This window comes from Magallana gigas, chromosome 7, assembly GCF_963853765.1.
Source record: "Magallana gigas chromosome 7, xbMagGiga1.1, whole genome shotgun sequence".
Classification (NCBI taxonomy): Eukaryota; Metazoa; Mollusca; class Bivalvia; order Ostreida; family Ostreidae; genus Magallana; species Magallana gigas.
Genome location: NC_088859.1, coordinates 2304502 through 2326078, shown reverse-complemented (window position 1 = coordinate 2326078; position 21577 = coordinate 2304502). Strand labels below are relative to the sequence as shown.

The window sequence follows — 21577 nt, the reverse complement described above, 5'->3', positions numbered from 1 at the left end:
GTTGCGCTGTTTGTATCATAACCATTAAAATTAGTATCTTTGGCATACTTATTGTAGAGCCATACTCTCTCAAAAATTCTATGATGTTCGTTGATACCTAAATAAAACTATAATGTTGACAATGATGCAAGGTGTGTGTAATTCTTGCTGCGCTCGCCAGAACGGTAGCACCGTAAAACATATTATAGGAATTTACCAGCAACTGTTATTGTCATGGATTAGTTGAAGCTATTATATGACGTCATAATTGGCGTTCACAGAGTCATACCCTAGCAATCATAATGTAGGTAAGTACATAGTACTGATGCTGTATTCTTACACAAAAAGAGAACTTATTCTTAAATGGATAACAACAAAATTTAATGTACTCTTCAGCAGGTGCTTTCTAATCGATGCTGATCTTATCTACTTATTACTAATATTGTGCATCGTTTGAAATCGGCCATGATAACAGGTACTCTTTATCGCAGTATCACCGCTTTGAATCCCTAAGTAGTACTTTATTGTCAGAACCGTCCTTATCTCGGCAGAAGTCAACAAAGATAAGTCACGACCCGAGCTTTCTCTCTCGCATTGTTTCATTACAACCCGAACGCTTCCGTTAGTAACATGTTGCGTGTTTTGGTCCTCGTCTCTGTTGTGTGTGTTGCAAGAGGCAGCATCTGTTGCGTGCCTCGCCAATGGGAGGGCAATGAGGGCTCAGAATTAGGACTTCTGAGAGAAGGGGCTCCCTATCCAAACTTCATTCAGGTCAGTATCCCTCCCCCTGTTTTTTACGAGAAACTTTTTTTTTGTATCAATTATAAAAGTACAAGTCATTTTTATGATATCTGAAATCCTTTAGTATGGTACTATTCAGTTCTATGGTACTTTATACAAAATTGATGAGATTGTGGAAATTGCTTCCACAAGCCAATTTCTTTTTATATGAATGTAAGTAATTGAGAAAATGTACTAATGAAAAGTAGGTCATACCCATTTTAAAGTGTTTGTAAATAGATATTGCATGAAATAATTTATACAGTATTTTGACAATATATGGCCAAATCGAGTTTTCAAAATGATATAAAATACTGAGTCGATGGCTAAGAATTTCATTTAAATACTTTATATTTGCAACTGTGACGCATTTTTTATTTAAATCATGTGACATTTTTGCCGCGGCGCAATTAAAGCGGAAGCAATTGTATATTCTATCTGGGCTTTAATCGATTTCTTACGAAAATACTCCTTAAAAAAATGTACGAGAAAACATCTTTTATTTGTATTGAAAATTATGCAAAGTCGCAAAAAACCGACGTTCAGCAATGGGATATTTACTTATAAAATTATTTGTGAAAATTAAAGTTTGTGGAAAAACCAATATTTCTTATGTCTGACAAGTCCTTGCCAAAAAACTGACTCCCCACCCCCACCCCCGACAAAATCAATTAGTATAAATACTACAAGTATTAGGTTTCCTTTTTATGACATTATGGGACCTGCTCTCACAATTGACCAACACTTGGAGTACGTACATTTCTTACTTTCAGTACTATGATTATAGCTTGGCGTCAAAATCTTGACAGGGATTTTAGGTGAACTTTTAATACATATGACGTCGCCTATGACGACTCTTGTTTAGAGTTCTGAGGCGAGTTCAACAGAGCAAGTGCTCGCCAAAATTCCCTTTACCCGCAACACAAATTTTGGCGAGCGCTCGCACTGTTGGACTCGCCGCTGATAACGTCGCCTATGACGCTTATTTTTCAGAGTTCTGTTAACGTCGCCTATGACGCGGACAACCAGAAAGTGGCAGCAACTCAATACATAGACGTAGATGGAACTCAAATAATGGTCAAGTCCATCATGGACTATAAACATGTAGGTATCAGAAAGAGAGAGAGAGATGGCGGGGAGAAAAATATTCATTCCATATTTCTTTAAGCAAACAAGACTTTGGTTTAAAAGAAATTAAGTGGGATAATTTGATATCCGTTGTTATTCCTTTAACCCGTTTACACAGGGTGTCCAATACTCGATCAATGGGACCAAATGCACACGTACAACTCTCCCAACTACCTTCGTGGAAAACTGCATCCCAGGTTACACAACGGCATTTACACCTCTCTTTCATCAAACTATCCTTCTTCTAGCTCATATAATCAATCTAACAGATTTGTTTTCCTAAAATTTTATGAATATTAGCACTAATTTAGTTTGTTTTTATTTGGATATGAAAACAGACGGTGCTAAGGAGACCCAGACAATTATTGGGGCAGGAGGTAAGACTATGAACCTGAGGACCTACACCATGATGGTGGGAAACTTGTCCGTGACCGCCCAGGTGACAGAGAACGGCTGTATCCCTGTGTCAGAGAGCATTGTGGGATCCAGTCCAGGACGTAAGTTCATTATCTCTACAACCACAGTACAGAGACAATCAATGAGTCCCTCAACATGATCTCTACAACCACAGTACAGAGACAATGAGTTCTCAACATAATATCTACTACCTCAATACAGAGACAATCAATGTGTTCTCAACATAATATCTACTACCTCATTACAGAGACAATTAATGAGTTCTCAACATAATATCTACTACCTCATTACAGAGACAATTAATGAGTTCTCAACATAATATCTCCACCTCATTACAGAGACAATTAATGAGTTCTCAACTTAATCTCTACTACCTCAACACAGAAACAATCAATGAGTCCTAAACTTAATCTCTACTACCTCAATACAGAAACAATCAATGAGTCCTCAATTTAATCTCTACTACCTTGATACAGAAACAATCAATGAGTCCTCAATTTAATCTCTACTACCTTGATACAGAAACAATCAATGAGTCCTCAACTTAATCTCTACTACCTCAATACAGAAACAATCATCAATTAGTCCTCAACTTAATATCTACTACCTCAATACAGAAACAATCAATGAGTCCTCAATTTAATCTCTACTACCTCAATACAGAAACAATCAATGAGTCCTCAACTTAATCTCTACTCGCTCAATACAGAAACAATCAATGAGTCCTCAATTTAATCTCTACTACCTTGATACAGAAACAATCAATGAGTCCTCAATTTAATCTCTACTACCTTGATACAGAAACAATCAATGAGTCCTCAATTTAATCTCTACTACCTTGATACAGAAACAATCAATGAGTCCTCAAATTAATCTCTACTACCTCAATACAGAAACAATCATCAATTAGTCCTCAACTTAATATCTACTACCTTGATACAGAAACAATCAATGAGTCCTCAACTTAATCTCTACTACCTCAATACAGAAACAATCATCAATTAGTCCTCAACTTAATATCTACTACCTCAATACAGAAACAATCAATGAGTCCTCAATTTAATCTCTACTACCTCAATACAGAAACAATCAATGAGTCCTCAATTTAATCTCTACTACCTCAATACAGAAACAATCATCAATTAGTCCTCAACTTAATATCTACTACCTTGATACAGAAACAATCAATGAGTCCTCAACTTAATCTCTACTACCTCAATACAGAAACAATCATCAATTAGTCCTCAACTTAATATCTACTACCTTGATACAGAAACAATCAATGAGTCCTCAACTTAATCTCTACTACCTCAATACAGAAACAATCATCAATTAGTCCTCAACTTAATATCTACTACCTCAATACAGAAACAATCAATGAGTCCTCAATTTAATCTCTACTACCTTGATACAGAAACAATCAATTAGTCCTCAATTTAATCTCTACTACCTCAATACAGAAACCATCAATGAGTCCTCAACTTAATCTCTACTACCTCAATACAGAAACAATCAATGAGTCCTCAACTTAATCTCTACTACCTTGATACAGAAACAATCAATGAGTCTTCAACTTTAAAAATATCTACTAGATCAATACAACTTAATCTCTATTACCTCAATACAGAAACCATCAATGAGTACCCAAATTAATCTCTACTACCTCAATACAGAAACAATCAATGAGATTTCAACCTAATAATATGTACTTGAAATTTTGAGAAGAAAAATCACCATGTTGTATTCTCTTTCAGAGTTTATCCACATGGGGAGCAGTTTCACTGGGATAACCCCAGGGATTTCTGACCGCACCATTTTCAACCCTCCTGTTAGCTGTATGATGGGTCCCATTTATCCCGCTGTACGTTTTTCTCATTTTAAACATCACAAATTGAACAAGAGAATAATCAAGTAAAGCAAAATTTAAAAAAAAGTTACATTTACATAAAGCACCACTTAATCTAAGGTTGAACTATAGTGGATTCCACTTAAACAGATCGTCAGTTTGTCCGAGAAAACAGATAAAATGATTACTTGTATTAGATTAATCGGATTAGCATTTTCGTGGTATTTGTTTTAGGTATAGAATTAAATACAACTTATTGTAATACAAAATCTATCAATGTAAAGATTTTTTTTCAACTGTTTTTCTTTTCAGGAGATTCAAATGATGAAAAGAGTATCCTTCCTTCATCCTCTTAGATAGTTCCTTTTTCCAGCATCTCTTTAGTCACTCATTTTTTGTACTCACAACAAAATAAATTATAGAATTATCTTGTCTTTTTATTTAACTTACAGTCTGATTCCCTTCAAATGACATGTCAATGTAATGTTTATGGCAGTGAATAAGATTAACAGGATTTTATTTTAAATATACATTAAATCACTGGCCGATACATAAAACTTAAATAGTATTCTACAAACTTCCGAACCACACATGAAATGACTGAGATTCTGACCTGAGACGCACAGTGAAGTCAGCTGCACGTAGCTTACAGGGGATCTAACTAATAGTCCATACAGAGTGAAGTCGGCTACACATAGCTTACAGAAGCTGCAGATCTGTACCAGAGGTTGAAAAAATTTGGATAGACAGATGTGCAGCTATATAATGGTATTCTTATTTAGAAATCTTGAATTGCAATTGTCTATAAACAGCAGTATACCAGGATACCCATAGCCTGATTGATATACCATAGATTAACAGTTGATTGACTAAGATGTAAATGAAACACAGAACACATTTGGCTATTTCTTAATAATACCAAGGGATACCCTGAACTCTTGTAAAATAAGCACAATGGTTTTAAAGTGAATTCCTTAGAACAAGTATGCATTTTGTAGATCAATGTGTTATTTTTTAACTTTTTTAGTAAGTGCATAGAGTAACATTGCCATCAGAGGTATGGATGAGTGCTAACAACAATGAACCAGGTATACTTACCTGATAAACCAGGTATATCTATCTGATGAACCAGGTATATATACCTGACAAATCAGGTATATCTATCTGATGAACCAGGTATATATACCTGATAAACCAGGTATACTTACCTGATAAACCAGGCATATCTATCTGATGAACCAGGTATATATACCTGACAAATCAGGTATATCTATCTGATGAACCAGGTATATCTATATGATGAACCAGGTATATATACCTGATAAACCAGGTATACCTACCTGATAAATCAGGTATACCTACCTGATAAATCAGGTATATCTATCTGATGAACCAGGTATATCTACCTAATGAACCAGCATAGTTACATGTAGCTGCTCTGTACTTATACTATGCATTGATTATTTGAGTAATTGCTATCCTTGTGTAAAAAACACTACCTGATATTGAGGATTTGAAAAATTATCATACTCTATACACATTAAAAAACAGCATATATGACATAACAATACCAAATCTTACACCATATACATAAATAAACAGCATATAGACTAACAATACCAAAATCTCACACAATGTACATAAATAAACAGCATATACATATATATACATGTATGATTTAACAATATTAAAACATGACGACAACTGAACACAGCGTTGGTGGTTACGAGTAAGCTTCCTCGAGCAGAGTCAGAATTATGCACATCTATCTTCAACAGAAGAATACAAAACAACACCGTCCATATTTAGTCAGTGCTTCACAACTGTCAACAGAAGAATATAAAACAGTCTGTACCTAGTCAGTCCTTGTAAACTTCAACATAAGGTAAGGCATTAAAACAAATAAAAGTCCTTGAATTGTTTATATCACAGAGTCCTGATTAAATGCACTCGGGAGAAATCATTTTGGGAAAACCGTTTTCCCCCATTTCAAACGTTTTTGCTGCCATGTAGCGATATGTGTCTGTTTTCTACTTTTTCTTTGGTTTATACGGAATTCCATGCACCCTGAATCTATAGATGCATGTATATAACGGGTTTCCATGGTTTTCTAAAACACTCAGTTGAACAAACTTGTAGTTTCCAACGTTTGGTTTCTGAAATCACAAACAGGAAACAGTTGACAGTTAACAAAGGATATACAAATACATGTACTGGTAATTGAAATACAATGTACATGCTGCATCAAGTGCAACCTATATTGCAACCTTTGAGAGTGGACAAAGATTACACATATACTGCAAATAATGATATATACATGTTGTATGGTGTGTGACCTATTTTGTTACCTTTATGCTGAAGGTTTGTAGAGGAGGCCCGGACTCATTGTAGGTAAAATTACCTAGGTTACTTCCCACTGTGTCAAATTCATTACTCAGACCCTGCACCAAGAAAATACAATGTCATTTACTCAAAATATCCATCAAATCAAAGATTTCAAATCAAAATATGTGGAGGAGTATCATATGCAAAAAATTAAAGTTTTTCTTCCGTTAATATCATCTGGTCTCTAATAACATACCAGAACAGTGAATTCTTTGGGGGCGCTATCAATTTTCCCCTCGGGAGCAATTGACTTTGGGATGTGCTCCAGTGTGAAGGCTGTGGGGGTGATATTGGCTGACAGCTCGATCACTAGGTGACCTCTACTGCCCTGAAAGGCCCAACAAGAGCCAGGTTGCATCTCAGGCTGTTGAAGAAAAAATACACCATGATTGAAGGTTTACAGTTCTACAAAATCTGTCACATCTTTGTGCTTCATAGACACTTTGTATAACATAATTTTGCAATTTATAAATTTTGCTTCAGTGACACTGAGTTCAAAAAGAACATTATACATAACAAAATGTACATTTATGTAAATATCAGCACAACCTGCAGAACAATGGTTGACAGAAATCCCCTTTGGACATTTATAAAGGAATAACAGTCATTTACCCATGTGAAAGTTTTCTCTATTATCAGAGGATAGAATACCTCACAAGTTTTATGTAAACTTTCTAAAATATCCTGTACATGTGATAAATCAACATCTGTCTAACACAATTCCCATATTCCTTTACATTTGATATACCAATACAGTAAACAAATTACTGTCCCTTACTATAAAACTGCAGATGCCATCAAAGCTTACCCAGCATGCCACAGTGTGGACTTACCTGAATAACACTGCGTGGGGAGTTGGAGACGTACCACAGGGGAATCCCCAGTATACTCAGACGAGCGGTGTTCTTGTGGAACGTCTCCGAGCACTTTGTACTGATGATGCTTCCTCCTGCAATGACAGACTTATGGTCATTCGAGTCTTGTTTACACTACACACAAATTAACAACAGTTAAAGAGAAATCAGTCATGAACATATTTCATACTGGAGGAAAGGACAAATACAAACCAGCAGACTCCAGTGCAAAATCAGGCATGGCAATCTTGTCAGCACTGAACTTCTCTAGAGCTTCTGTCACAATCTGTCTCACAGCCTGTAGACATTACAACAAGTGTACAATTATTACCGGTATATGGTCTGTAAAACTACACAGCTGATTTTTTAGAGAGAAGGAATTGATGATGTAAACGTGGTTCAGGTTTAATAGTAGACCACTTGTGAGTGACTCTTTGGTAATATTTCAAATTCTAATGGTTTTAAAATTTGAAACTTTCAAACAATTATTTTTAATAAAAAACAAATCAACTGTTAATAGAATGTAGAAATTAAAACCTAATGAAATCATGTGAATAAAATGTATAAATTGTTTTGAATGTCCTCACCATCTCCGTCACTTTGCCTTGTACCCCTGACTCCGACACGTAGACCTCTGTCGCCTCTGCCTGTGGGATTTCCTTCATGATTTTCTCCGTCAGCCCCTGACTGAACTCTGCCATGTACTCCTCCAGGTCACTCTTCTTGATGTAGGTCGATTTCAACCATGCCCCAAACGTGTACTGGTCAGCACTGCCGGAGTCATTGCCAGACATTATCTGTAAACATTGGTATGATTACCACAAGGCTAGACTGGACATTCTATAGAAAACATCACTTTTAGACATCACAGGAAATGTCTCCAAGCTTAGAAAAATTAAAAATGGGTCTACTGTCAACATAAGTAACTTGTTTAAAATCTGCTGTCAGATCAAATATGATATACATCAAAGGATATCTAGACAGATTCTTGGGTATACTGTTTTAAAAAACAAACAAATCCTGTAGAATGATAGAGCCTTCCCAGTCAGCGGGACACCTACCTGTCCCAGGATCAGATTGATGCGATCCTGTACTAGGCTGGTGTAGAAGCTGTCGTTCCGGCAGCAGTTCTTCAGCTGTCCAGCCAGTGACTGCCTCTCTAGCTCCAGACTGTCTAGGCGGGTGCGGACAGAAGACAGGTCCTCCTGTATCTGTAGGAGGGCCGCCGACGCTTCATCACCCACTCCCTCACCACGAACAGATTCACTAAAACCAAAGAAATCAAACATTTAAATCATAGAAAAAGGTAATAAAAACATCCTACCAGAGCTCTCCGTGCAAATCAAATGAAATATATAACATATCCATCCAAACCTTTTCATTCTATCCAATTCATCTGTCAACTTTTGTTCAAGATTCTGCAAAGAAGACAAGGTCAAAGATATTAAATGGGGAAAAAAAACTATTCTAATTTCAGGAGCATAAACAATGAGACCTTAGAAATGTCTTTAGTTCAGTAAACTTTTTTTTTCAATGTATCATTCTATTCTTGAAACATTGAATTTTACCAAACTGAACTAATTTGATGCTAATGAATATTAATGAAATATCAGTTTCCAAAGTTTTACCATCACCACTCACCACTATACTGGTTTTTAAATCATTCTGAAGATTAAGAATTCTTTCTTCTTGTTCTCCACTCCCTGACATCTGTAAACAGTAAAGAAAGCTTTTAAACATGAGGGAGAAAATACAAGAACACTGCTCAGGAACAATAAATCCATTAAATAGAGTCACTGATTGTGTATATATACTCATTATAGGAAGAATACTATACATTCCTAATTAAACGCAAGGAATTAATATCCATGTAAAATCGCGAGAAGCAACCCTTACAAATTTTTAAATCTCGTCTTTATTTTTCAGACAGTTTTGAACAATGAGAAATTAAAACAAAAAATTAGTGATCGTGATTTTATATTCTTGTGATCTGATACAAAACAGTGGAATTGCGGAATTAAGTACTCATGTGAAATAAGGAATTTACAATACATAAAATTGGATACCTATGCTTTTACCAGTATTTATCATTTTGATAATGTTGACAGTGCAATGGACTGAAGTATAAAACATAAAATAAATGTGCTTCTATATAATCACTAACATAGTGCTGTCTGATGGACTGACCTTGGCCTGGGTTTGTTCAGTGATTCTGTCCTGTAGCCCGCTGACCTCCCGCTGCACCAGCTGACTGGCAATGGCTCTGACATCTCCCTCGGTCAGAGTGTCTGTTCCCCCACCCACACCCACATTGAGCTGCTGCAGCACCCTCAGGATCTCCTCAGTAAGGTTGGTTCTCTCCATCTAACAAAGACAGTAAAACATCAGCACTTTAAAATATTTTGTATTTATCACAAACTTATGCATTTAGACACCTTTGCAAAAACAATCCCGGTTGTTAATTTAACATTTACAGTAAAAAGAATGACATATTATGTTACATTAACAACTCATACAATTTTATTTCTCTGTTAGACATACATGTATATTTAAAGAGATTTTTTTATCATTACATTATTTTTTCTCTCTCTTTAATATAAAAGATTATAACAAAAATTTTGTTACATGAAATTAAACACATAAAACAAATCTTAAGGTACCTCACTACACCTAGACTTATACCTTTTAAGACACTACGTCACAAGATGGCGATTTAAATGTTTTGTTAAACTGTTTATATAGTTCGATTGGGTTGTATATCCTCGTAGGTCAGTGGTTAAAGTATTGGGCTTCTGAACCGCAGATCATGAGTTCGAATCCGCCTGGAGCTTTTGTTCATGTTTACAGAATTAAATTTTCATAAATGTAATTTTTCATCCTAAATTGCACATTTTTTGCCTATTTAACTTAAATACTTCTTATCCATTATGATATCTATCAAAATCATGTAATTTTCTGCTGATTTGAGAAAATATTTCTAGGTGTAGTGAGCCTTCTTAATTCATAAACCTTGTTGAATAACAAGAAAATACAAATATCATGATGCATTAAATTACATTCAATTACAGAAACATCATCAAATTATGTTAACAAGCATGCCTGAAAAAAAAAAAGACGAACTGAAAATAAATATAAGCAAGCTAACTTGAAAAAGCAACCAAAAGGAAATGTAGCTCAAATTTCACTGGTCTGAACAACCAACTGGAACAGGAAACTGATGCAATGGACTACATACAGGCGGAGCAAGTATGTTGTCTAGGTGGGGTTGTACAGGTCTCGTTCTAACAGGTTTCTTCCCGGCAGATTTCTTCACCTTTACCTCTTTCTTTGATACCCTTTCACACCTTGACCTTCTTCGTGGATTAAGCATTAGGTTTCTGTAGATATCTCTGATCCTGTAGGGGCTCTGTGAGTGACCAGTGATTGATGTGGAATTATCTCCATGCTTTTGTTCACTGGTAACTCTCTGTTTCCTTGTGGCTGTGTGTCCTGCTATTCCTGTGTCTACTCCGTGAGAGCCTTCAGATTCTCCAGCGTCCATTGTTCCCCCAGTCCCTTGGCTCCCAGTCCTGTCCGTCTCACTGATCTGTACATCAAGTGCCTCACACACTCCTCCATCATCCATCGGGGCGTCCAAGATTTCAGGGCCCCCACACCCCAAATCTATTTCAGAATCCATATCATTGTCAACTGGCTCCCTTGTATGTAAGTCACGCGTCCCAGAACTGACTGATGATTTGTTGATCTTCACATCTTCTCTAGAACCCACATCAATGTGTATTGGTTTCTTTGTATCTACTTTAGGTGTTTGTGAACTTATATGTGATTTATTGATCTTTATGTCTTTTCCAGAATCCTCTTTGATGTGTATTGGTTCCTCAGTATCTACATGTTCATGTACTTTAGGTGTTTGTGAACTTATATGTGATTTGTTGATCTTTATGTCTAATCCAGAATCCTCATCAATGTTTATTGGTTCCTCAGTATCTACATGTACTTTTGGTCCTTGTGAACTAATCCGTGATTTGTTGATGTCTTCAACAGGGCTATCTTTTTCTTCCTCTTTGCTATTAGTTTTTACACTGCTTAGTGCATCCCTAAGCTACATGAAATGTTAAATGGAACTTACAACTATATGTTCAAGTACATCATTCAATCAAAGCAAGATAAAGCAGTTATTTACCAGTTAGTGTGTTATAAAGAAATTTCAAGCATACAGTGAGGTCACCAATTTAGCAAAGGTTCAGTGCATAGAGACACCCCAACACCACCATAACCACAGCAAGAAATGATATACCTCATTTTTAGCAGCCTCCTGCTCCTCCAACCAGCGATTCTGATTGGCCAGTTTTTCCTCATTCAGTCGCTGTTCCACCATCGTAGATACGATACTCTCTACCTCTGGCATCGACAGGGAGTGTTCCCTGCCCTCGTCAATCTGTATGACAATCCTTCTCACATGTTCTCTCAACTCATGAGGACTCAGCCCTTTGCCCACCTGATAAAAGATAGAGCGATACATGTACTCATGTACCAATTCATTTTCTCTAAATATTTTCAACTTACTTGAAAAAACATAATTAGGTAATTAAAGATTACAGAGCCCACCGAGACAAGGCATTACTTTTATGAGACTACCAATCATTTTATGTAAAAAGCATAGTCCGGATGCCAAGCCATAGGGTATAGCATAAGCTTCCCCGACTTTATCTCAGTGAGCAAAGAAAACCTTTAGTGGTTAAGATTTTTACCCCTGAAATCTCTCCATATGTCCTCTCCCTCCACATCTCCATCAAGTTGGAATGCATCACAAATGGGGAAGCTAAAAAAAATAAAGACTTAACTTCTTATAAATATATGATACAACAATGTCAATATATTCACTTAAATGTTTGTTGAACATATACATTTACAAAGGATCAAATTAAACTGAGACAACAGATATAGTCCAGAATTTCAATAATTTAGAATGTCACAAATGAGATTCATCAGTGAAACATTCAATCTAGTTTGCTTTGGATACTTTTTTTTTTATCTGAGATATAAATTACTTGATAGTCATATTACGAAGCTTAAAATTAATAGCTATTAACTCAAATATTTTATCTATAAACAAATATTTACCTGCATAAAACAATAATGGCAACAAAAGCATCAATGGCAAGATGATACAGCACAGACGGGAAAGCCTGGACATTCTGTAACAAACAAGTCATACAGATGTACATATCTGTAACAGATTGCTAAACACAGTCCCATATTTCTCTTCATATTCTTTTAGAAAAAAATCATTCATTTATTCATGTATGGTAAATATCACATACATGTAACATATTGCTTCAGGGAAGTACCATTTAAAGGTCTCTTCCTTATATTGTGACAACAACAGAACACATATCTGTTTCATTCAAATATCTTGTATATTTTCTATGACTTAAATCCCATATTCATTTTTCAAGAAAAACTTATTGTAAATTCTTTATTTTACGCGATCACCTAATTCTGCAATTCTGCTGTTTTGTATCAAATTGCTAGAATATAAAATCACAATCACCAATTTTTTGTTATAATTTCCTACAGTTCAAAACTGTCTTAAAATTAAAAGCAAGATTTTAAAATCAACGAGGGTTGCTTTTTGTGATTTTACGCAGAAATTAATTCCTCACATTTAACTAGGAATCTACAGTTATTACCTTGAGAAAAGTCCAACTTCCCAAACAACCATTTTTACTACGACGGCTCGTGCAGTGGACAGCGTTTTTCTGGTCACAAACATACAAGCTTTGACAATGTGTCGCAGACAGTACGTCCAGATCAGATGGTACAGCATCAAGAGTGCCACCGACAATAGGCTGATGGTCAGTGAACAGACCGGTCTGACCAGGTACCGCCACACAGGTCTACCCAGGTACTGCCATGCTGGCTCCCCCACGCGGTTCCACACCGGCCGGCCTACACTGGTCCACATGGGTCGTCCCACATTGTTCCATAATGGCTGGGCCACAGGTCTTGCAGTGGAGGTGATGGTTTCTATGGGGAAAAAAATTGAATACACTTTAAATACCATTTTTGAACATGACGTTTCATCATATTGTATTATATTTAAAACGAAATCTTCACTTGATAACAAAGTTTCACTATATATAGGTACATGAAAAGTATTTAATTCATTCCAGGTATTCAGAATTACATAGACTTTCAGCTCTTATTCAATCTGAGTTCCATATTCTTTTTACAGTCTGGTCTCTGTATACTTACCTATGATGGTGGTGACTACGGTGGTGGTGACCGTGGTGACCATGGAAGTAGAGGAGTCTGATGCTGAGGTAGAAGTCGTGGTGTCTGACCTTGACCTCCGGGGGCTGCTCCTACTGTACCGGGAGTTGGAGAGGTAGCCAGACATGTTGGTTCCTGGAAACACATACACCCCAAATCTTCTCATGTTTGAACAGAAAGTGAAAACAGCTAGTTCTCTAATCTGAATTACTCCTCAAAATTATGATAGTTCAGAGTACTTACCAGTAAACTCGGATTCTGATTCCATTCCTACAAAACAAGTAAAATCCAACTCATTTATTACATGTACTGATATACAGCGCAAAATATTTCTATACATGCGCAAGTCATAATAAATAAAAAATCCCATTGCAAACTTTAAATACACCATTTACGACTGTATAACAATAAATCATGAATAAAATCCTTATAAAAAAAAAAAAAATCATTGAGGAACATATTGTTTCTAGGATAAAGTCACATACCAGACATTTCATCAGAGTCCACCTGATCTAGACCTTAAAAGATAAAAAAAGTTATTGTTATAATCTTTAAGAAGGTATTGGACAATACATTTTCATCTAATTAATCTGAAAAAGGACCTTTTCACAAATAGGATGTCGAAATTTAAATAATGATGCACTGTCCAATGGTTTTACAATATGTAAAGACTCATTCAGAGATAACTGTACCATATAACTTGATTTTTCTGTTGGAGTTCTGAATTTCTTTCATTCCTTTCTCCATTTCCAGATCATCAAACTCCCTGATGAGAGTTTTCCGGACTGGTTCTAAGACAGATGATTTTGACGACGACGTATAAGATGACATAGAGGCCGAGGATGATGCTGTCTCGGTTATTCGGTTTGTACTGGTGACGTAGTCCGAGGCCTGGGATCTCCGGGATCTGGAACCCCGTGTTGTGCTGCGGGACAATCTGGAGTCCTCCATTGTGTTGACAGAGTGTAGGGATCGCCGGACCTCCCTCGCATTCTTGTTGGTGTTCAGAGCTTGCAGGGATCTTCTGTTCTTTACATTTTGTCTCTCCGTTAACATCCTGGCATTCCTCAGACTGTTGCCTGACCTCAGGAGTATTCCATCCTCATAAACTGTAAAATAACAGAAAAACCACTACACAAATAGGCAGACTAATGACTTATTTTCCTCTTTTGATGCATTTTCCAACCTATTTAGGTCATTTAAAAAACAGAATCAGAAAAATACAGGTATGGTATGTATCTAAAACAAAGGTGCATTGTTTACCTCAAATACATGGGATCAGAGGGTATGGATACCTAGGGCAGACAATTCAACAAACACACACTGTAAAGCCTTATCAATGACTCTTCTTTTTAGCAAATTTTGTATATAAAATTTCTTATCCAACCCAAATATCTTATTCATTGAATAAATTTGGTACGATAAATTAAGTTACATTTTTTCTGTGTGATTGATTATAGGGAGAAAAAGGGGTTTAAAGTTTTAAATTTAAAGGTATCTGCATGCAAGTGAATCCAATCTCTACAAATTACTACACACCTGTACATGTATTTATAGCTCAGGTAAACGCTGGTGCAAATTTAAAGCAAGTGTGAGGATTTACAACAAAACATTTATTAAGTATCTTAAAAGATAATTGACCTTGTTATTTCAAGAAAACAAAATCTCTTACAGTGACTACAGAATAGCAACAACTCATTCATAGCCCAAGTGTTTCATAAAAGTCAAACAATACATCAAACGACTATGTAAATAGCAATATCAACATTCGAGTAGGAAATACACACTGTTCCATTAACAATGATTGTGTTGGCTGATTATATGGACATAGTATAGCTGAATAAACATAGCACTATTTCTGTCCTGGGTGTGAATCCTGGCATGTATTTTACCTGTACGAGTGGACAATCTTTCCTTCGTTATGTAATTAATGTCCTCATCATCAGAGCTCACATATAAATCACCGGTCACATTGGTCCCGGCTTTTCCTCTCACATGTGCCCGAGACATATTTGGTATTTGGTAGTAAGCACTTTCTACTTTTCTTCTATAACTAGGACTGAAAGTAAAAAGTCACAAAATGCCGGTATCATGTATCAAAGAGATTTCACATCACAGCCTACATAACATCATTTTATTTCTGTATGTAGACGTACAGAAACCGGTGAGGCACTGCGAGAATCCAATCCAGAATAATTCATGTGCTCAGTAAAGCGTAAAGCAAGGTGTTATTTTGTTTTTCTTGACTGACTAAACACACAGAAAACACATTAAATGCTTACATCAAATCAAAATAAACCCTTTCCTTGTGCCTCACTATCAGTGACACAAATTTTTTTTTAAATAAATTTTTTAAAAGTGTACGTCTTTTAGCTTTAAACAGCATAAAAACAACTCCCACTCATGAATGCACAATTTGTTTCCTGAACCACTCCTCTCTCTCCTCTACATCTCAGAATTGAATGCTAGCACTGCTTATTGTGACTCAATGCATGTTGTACCGGTAGTTATCAAAATTATAAGCATGCTGCAGAGAAAGCTAGAGAAATTTTTATGTCGGTGCACACACTGGTGACTGCATAAATTTATATCCAGGTTCTTATATCTGAATAACAAATTAATACAAATGCTTAGAAAAATGTGTTTTCTTGAATTGGGTAGCAGGCTCTTTAGATAAGTACATGTATTCAATTGTATTCTTCATAAAAAGAAAATAACATACCTTCTGGAATAGGTATAATCCGTTTTTGTGCTCATCCTGAAGAATTTAGAAAACAATATAAATAAATACACAGCTATTACTGCAGATTAAAAACAGAATTCCTACACAAGCTATGGGACATAGTTCAGGGTGTACAAGGTATGTATAAAGCCCAAGCCAACGTTAACAACACGTATCTCCTGGACATTATTAGCAGTTTTATAACATTACATGCCCCGGGCCAGCAGACCGGGTATTTGATTTGAAAAATGTAACACCATTTAAACACTTTAATTACTGTAATGGACTTAATATTAGGGTAAAATGACAGACATTTTAACATGTACACATACAAACTATACCCTGAGTCACATAAATGATATAAATGTAAATTTAAAGCCAAACACCATTATAGCCTGAATTCCAGTGTTCCTGATCTCCACAATCTACAAATTCTACACATCTATTAAAACACAAACTCCAGCTAATATGATCCCATCTACCGTTAAAAATCTTAATTTTCACCCTCAACCCCAAGAGTTGAAGGCTGCAGGCCCTGTTTATTTTTGTTCTAGATAATTGCCTGTTTTCTTGGTAAACAACCCAACTGATCACACCCATACTCCAGTGGAGATCTGACAGGGATAAAACAAATCCAGTCTGTTCAGTCTGAACTCTTCATTTTCTCCATCAGTTTCTACATAAACAGTTCAATGGTGCCTTCCAAATAAAAAAGAATGAATTGAACCCAAGTTCAAGTTCAAACCCCCCCCCCCCCCCCCCCCAAATGCCCTCTCTAAAAACACATACCGGTAATAACAATATACCATAATCATACACGTCAGTAAAATAAGAGTTGTAATGAGGACCACCGATGGTAAGCCATTGCATGTGGCATCAGTTTATTGGTACACATCTGTGTGAGTGTGACATTGATGACCCCCCCCCCCCCCTCTGATTTATGTCATGTCACCCCTCAGGAAGTTTGCGAGCCAGGAGGGAGGGACAGAATGTTTGTTATATTGCTTATTGATTCTGATCATTACTAGGACCCAGAAAGTTAATGGTTATCTGGATACATGGATAGCTGACATCTCAATAATAACAAAAGCTCTCTTTTCACTACCATGGAAGATACAATTTCTTTAATCTGTATACTGTATTACAAACTAACATAGATGATGGACTAAGCAAAAGATTATGAAGATTCAGTTGATGTACATGCAGTACTGCGATGCCGCAGGCTTTGCAACATTCAGGGAACTTCATATAAATCTGCACATACTACAATGTCATTATATAGAAAGGAAATAAAATCTATGTGAATTCAGTAATTAAAAAAACTGCAACAGAATCAATTAGTTTTCAACTTCTCATCATATAAAACAGAAGATTTATCTAGATATAGAAGATTTAACTCCACGTTTACACTAAGTTAATTATTATATGGTCATTCTTTAAAAATTAGAAATGTAATATGAAAACAAATACATGTAGTCAAAAATACAGTAGTGTTCACAGATCAAATGTTTTGAAATGAAATCAGTTTGTTTTAAAGAACAGCGTGCATACAAAGACTCCTGGTTAAAGTACAGAATAATATGATTGGTTATGGATATCATGCGTCTGTTCACAAGTTGTAAAACATTAAAAACATCACACAAAACTCCATGCTAATAAAAGCATGATCACTCACAACAAACCAAAAACCTGAAAAAACAGACAAATCATTAATCATAAAAATAAAACCTATTAAATATCAAAGGTACTCACTGGACTATGAATGTATTACTTCTTACAAATCTCAATGGTACCTAACAAAACATATGAAGAATAATTCATGTATGTTTTTCTTCTTTTCTTTTTTTTGGAGGGGAGGAGGAGTTCGAAATTTGGCCTAGCTTCGTAAACCTATACTCTTTATCTTCATTTACACAATCAATGATCAATTACATTAATACATCATTTACTGGTACTTGTAGGATTAATTCTTCATGGAAAAAGTGGAGTCACAGATGAATTAATGTCTACAATTACTTTTTGGAATGTCAAGTATGACATATGTATTGATCAAAACACATAATGAGCTGTTCTGTTTATTGTTAAAGTATAGTTACAACATGTATGATAACTTAAAACTATCAAGATCTTTTTTGACTGTTGTTTAAAACAAGACAATTTCATAATCTTTAAAGCAGACTTCTTGAAAATGTTGAATGGAGAAAGCTCTAAAACTTGAGATTATCTTTATATATCATATGACTATTGAACCTAATTTGGAGCAGACCATTGGAGCATTAAGTTTTAAATTTGTACTTTTGAGTCAAGGTAGCAATAATACTATACATGGTAAAAATGTGGCTACAGGTACACTACGAAATGCATGCATACAACAAATCTGTACATAATGTATAACTAACCATACACCCATTAATGCAATGAACATCACACACTGATGATACTTACTTCTCAAAGTAGTCATCTTTGAGGTAATCTGTGGAGGTCAAGTCCACTGTTCTGTTATAGTTGTAGGTCTCTGATCTCACTTTTCTCTTCAATCTATCAATTAAATAAAATAACATAATAAAAACAGACTAAAATTAATTCTTTACATCAATTAAAACAAAAAACTATAGCTACATTGTCGCAAAACCTGTGGCTTGTGACAATGTATCAGCATTTCAATTTTCTGTTTGTGGACACAGAAACAGAATTTAAGTAACCAGTTTACTGAGTACTGACCTATTTAAAACTGGTCAAATAATAAAACATTCATTGGGTGATAAGAAAGTACCAGTGCTTTTATCATTTGAGTCAGGGGCCTTTCAACAGCCCCAGTTGGACAATGATGGCCGTGTACTTGTAGTACATTTCTTGCACACAAGATAAATAGACAATGCAGGACTGCGTTTTACAATTCAAAGAACTTAAAGCTGCTTGGTCCGATTTTATATAAGATTTTATGCACGCTTTTAAACGATGGGTATGCTAAGTATATGTATAATAATAGACATTGCAGTAGTTTTCCCAGTCAATTAAGCCAAATTTCAATGAAGAAAAATACGTACAAAATTTGCTAACAAAACAAACGACTTAAAAGGGTACCGCGTTATTTCGCCTCATGTTAAATTTCATCCCTGACGACGAGACGGGTATGGTTGTATTACGACTTTGACATCGCTTTAAATAAAGGTCGAAATGATCAGACAAATTACAAATAAACATGCGTACGTTTTGTTCGCTAATATTTCTGAAGTTTGCTTTCTTTACAATCGATGCATAGTATGCGTGTTGAATGATCCCAATCATTCGGGGGACGAAACCAAACGGTTTCTTTTTCTAAACATTCCCGTGATGCATTTTGGTTTGTTTTTTCGTTTGCCCAACAAGAAATTATTTTTATTTACTTTGAATATTTCTAACTTTGAAAGGAGACTGATTCTCCTGGTGTAAATAGGAGAAAGTCCATAACTTTCTAAGATAAATGGTTTGTATGGAAAGAATTTTGATACTGTAATAACAAATAAATCGGACCAAGCAGCTTTAATAAGATAAAGTCATAAACAATTTCAGTTTTTGTGGAATGATCTTTGAGGATCAAAAATATAAAACCATTAATGTATCCTGATTTTGATTTCTATAATTATATTTTTTCAGCCATCAAATTCAAATATTGATTAGTTTGTGATTAATATGCATTCTTTAATTTGTTCATATTGGTATGTTCTTTTTTAAATGCAGCCCTATAATGCCAGGAGCTCAGGTTAAGTAAATACTGATCAAAAGAAATAAATGTACTAAGCACTGTGAAGACTGAGAGATTTTAAGGAAAATGAATAGTACAGAGTTGGCCCTACAGTCTGTACAGGGAGATTGATGGGCAATATTCACCAACAATCAAAATAAAATAAACATGAGGAAAATAAGAAGTTACAACAAGAAAATATTTCAAGTAATGCTTGAGAAGGAGAAAACTGTACTATACACAGTTTATCCATCTACAGCTACTATGGAAGATTAATAGATTCGTGTCATTTCATGTTTTACACTCTTAAACAAAGAGTTGGTCTGAAATTACTTTCCAAATGTTTTGTCCTATCTTTGAGTCTGAATGTATATCATTTTCATTCAGTATTTTTTTCTTCTGAATCTTAGCTATAGTAATAAGTAATGTATATCTACCTACAACAATATAAGGGAAACTCATTATACGACACTTTTGATCATTCCATGTAATAATTCTCTCTATGCAGTTGCAATTATAACATAATTAGTGAATGATGCAAACAGGTTTGAGAAGTAACAATGTTACATGCTACAGTAGCTGACCTTAGACAAACAGTAGTTATCAACGTGAATTTTAGCCTATTCTTGAATACTTACTTGGTTCGCATTGTATAAGTCTCTTATTTCTTAACCAACTTAATTGCAGATTAATGCAATTTTCCGAAATTCTAATTCACAAACTCAACATCAGCGGTTTTTTCATCCTTTCCTAATCCTATGCTTGACAATACACCGATGCATCATACACTCGTCGAACGCTTGATAAAACGAGGTATTTGATTGGCTGACAGACGAAAACATGGTGGGTCAGTGTTTGGGGCGCGGATCAAAATATTGTCGCATAAAATTCGTGAATGGGAAATGTTTAGATTTATCGTAAAATGGGCGACCGCGGCTACAGTAAAATGACATCATGAACGTGAATCAACCAACCATATCAAGAATATGATATCATTAAAATGTCTTTGAAGAATCATTTACCTTTTGGAAATAAATATCGTGCTCTAAATATACCTAATTAAATGTTATATATTGAACCACTCAGCATTCGGGATTCAGGGATTGAGCACGTCTAGTGCTTGTTAATGAACTTTCTAATGGTGTTGCAGAAGTAGCCTAGCAGAAGTTTGTTTGTAAACTGCGCAACGGATAACTCAAAATCATCATAAAATCTAAAGTAGAAATTTATTCCCCAATCAAATCCGGATTGATTAAGGATTATCTGATATTTAAAAAAATCTTGACATCAATAGACGTAATTTGAATTCTTGATAACAAAAGATAGAGTTTTTATCAAAATTATTTTTTTTTGTGGGGGCCGCTCCAAAAATTTTGAGAGGTCATCTATAAAAATGATGTTGTTAAATATTTTCAATATGTGTCTGAAAGATTATTTCTTGATAAGAAAAAATAACAACTGTTTCC

The 21577-nt window shown here is 35.3% G+C and overlaps 2 protein-coding genes across 6 annotated transcripts; one reads left to right on the top strand and one right to left on the bottom strand.

Annotated features, from left to right (window-relative positions):
• Positions 1-538: 538 nt before the first annotated feature.
• On the top strand, positions 539-4577 carry LOC105329621 (ependymin-related protein 1). Its single transcript, XM_034455669.2, has 6 exons — positions 539-750; positions 1753-1863; positions 2006-2084; positions 2226-2384; positions 4059-4165; positions 4463-4577. The coding sequence occupies exons 1-6, from the start codon at positions 610-612 to the stop codon at positions 4508-4510; spliced, it is 645 nt and encodes a 214-aa protein (XP_034311560.2). The 5' UTR covers positions 539-609; the 3' UTR covers positions 4511-4577.
• LOC105329622 (SUN domain-containing protein 2) lies at positions 4567-21294 on the bottom strand. Of its 5 annotated transcripts, XM_034455658.2 has the most exons (24): positions 21134-21294; positions 18833-18925; positions 18140-18180; positions 16388-16423; positions 15558-15724; positions 14358-14774; positions 14151-14183; positions 13909-13935; positions 13648-13800; positions 13083-13419; positions 12514-12587; positions 12141-12211; positions 11687-11887; positions 10625-11491; positions 9577-9753; positions 9031-9099; positions 8764-8807; positions 8451-8655; positions 7977-8186; positions 7603-7687; positions 7369-7484; positions 6732-6899; positions 6499-6591; positions 4567-6306 (listed from the first exon to the last, which is right to left on the bottom strand). In XM_034455658.2, exons 4-24 carry the CDS (start codon positions 16420-16422, stop codon positions 6181-6183), a joined length of 3675 nt encoding a protein of 1224 aa, XP_034311549.2. In that variant the 5' UTR covers position 16423; positions 18140-18180; positions 18833-18925; positions 21134-21294; the 3' UTR covers positions 4567-6180. The 5 variants fall into 5 exon arrangements, with proteins under 5 accessions (XP_034311549.2, XP_034311547.2, XP_034311544.2 ...); XM_034455656.2 differs by lacking the exon at positions 18140-18180; XM_034455653.2 differs by lacking the exons at positions 18140-18180; positions 21134-21294 and adding an exon at positions 20750-20922.
• Positions 21295-21577: the final 283 nt, after the last annotated feature.

Excerpts from the sequence above, each read along its gene's own strand:
- LOC105329621 (XM_034455669.2), top strand. The coding sequence starts at position 610 with ATGTTGCGTGTTTTGGTCCTCGTCTCTGTTGTGTGTGTTGCAAGAGGC. Across the intron at positions 751-1,752 it reads CCTATCCAAACTTCATTCAG|AGTTCTGTTAACGTCGCCTA; the intron begins GTCAGTATCCCT and ends CTTATTTTTCAG. Across the intron at positions 1,864-2,005 it reads CCATCATGGACTATAAACAT|GGTGTCCAATACTCGATCAA; the intron begins GTAGGTATCAGA and ends CCGTTTACACAG.
- LOC105329622 (XM_034455653.2), bottom strand. Across the intron at positions 7,688-7,976 it reads AAGGCAAAGTGACGGAGATG|GCTGTGAGACAGATTGTGAC; the intron begins GTGAGGACATTC and ends TAATGTCTACAG. Across the intron at positions 6,900-7,368 it reads CCCCACGCAGTGTTATTCAG|CCTGAGATGCAACCTGGCTC; the intron begins GTAAGTCCACAC and ends TTTCTTCAACAG.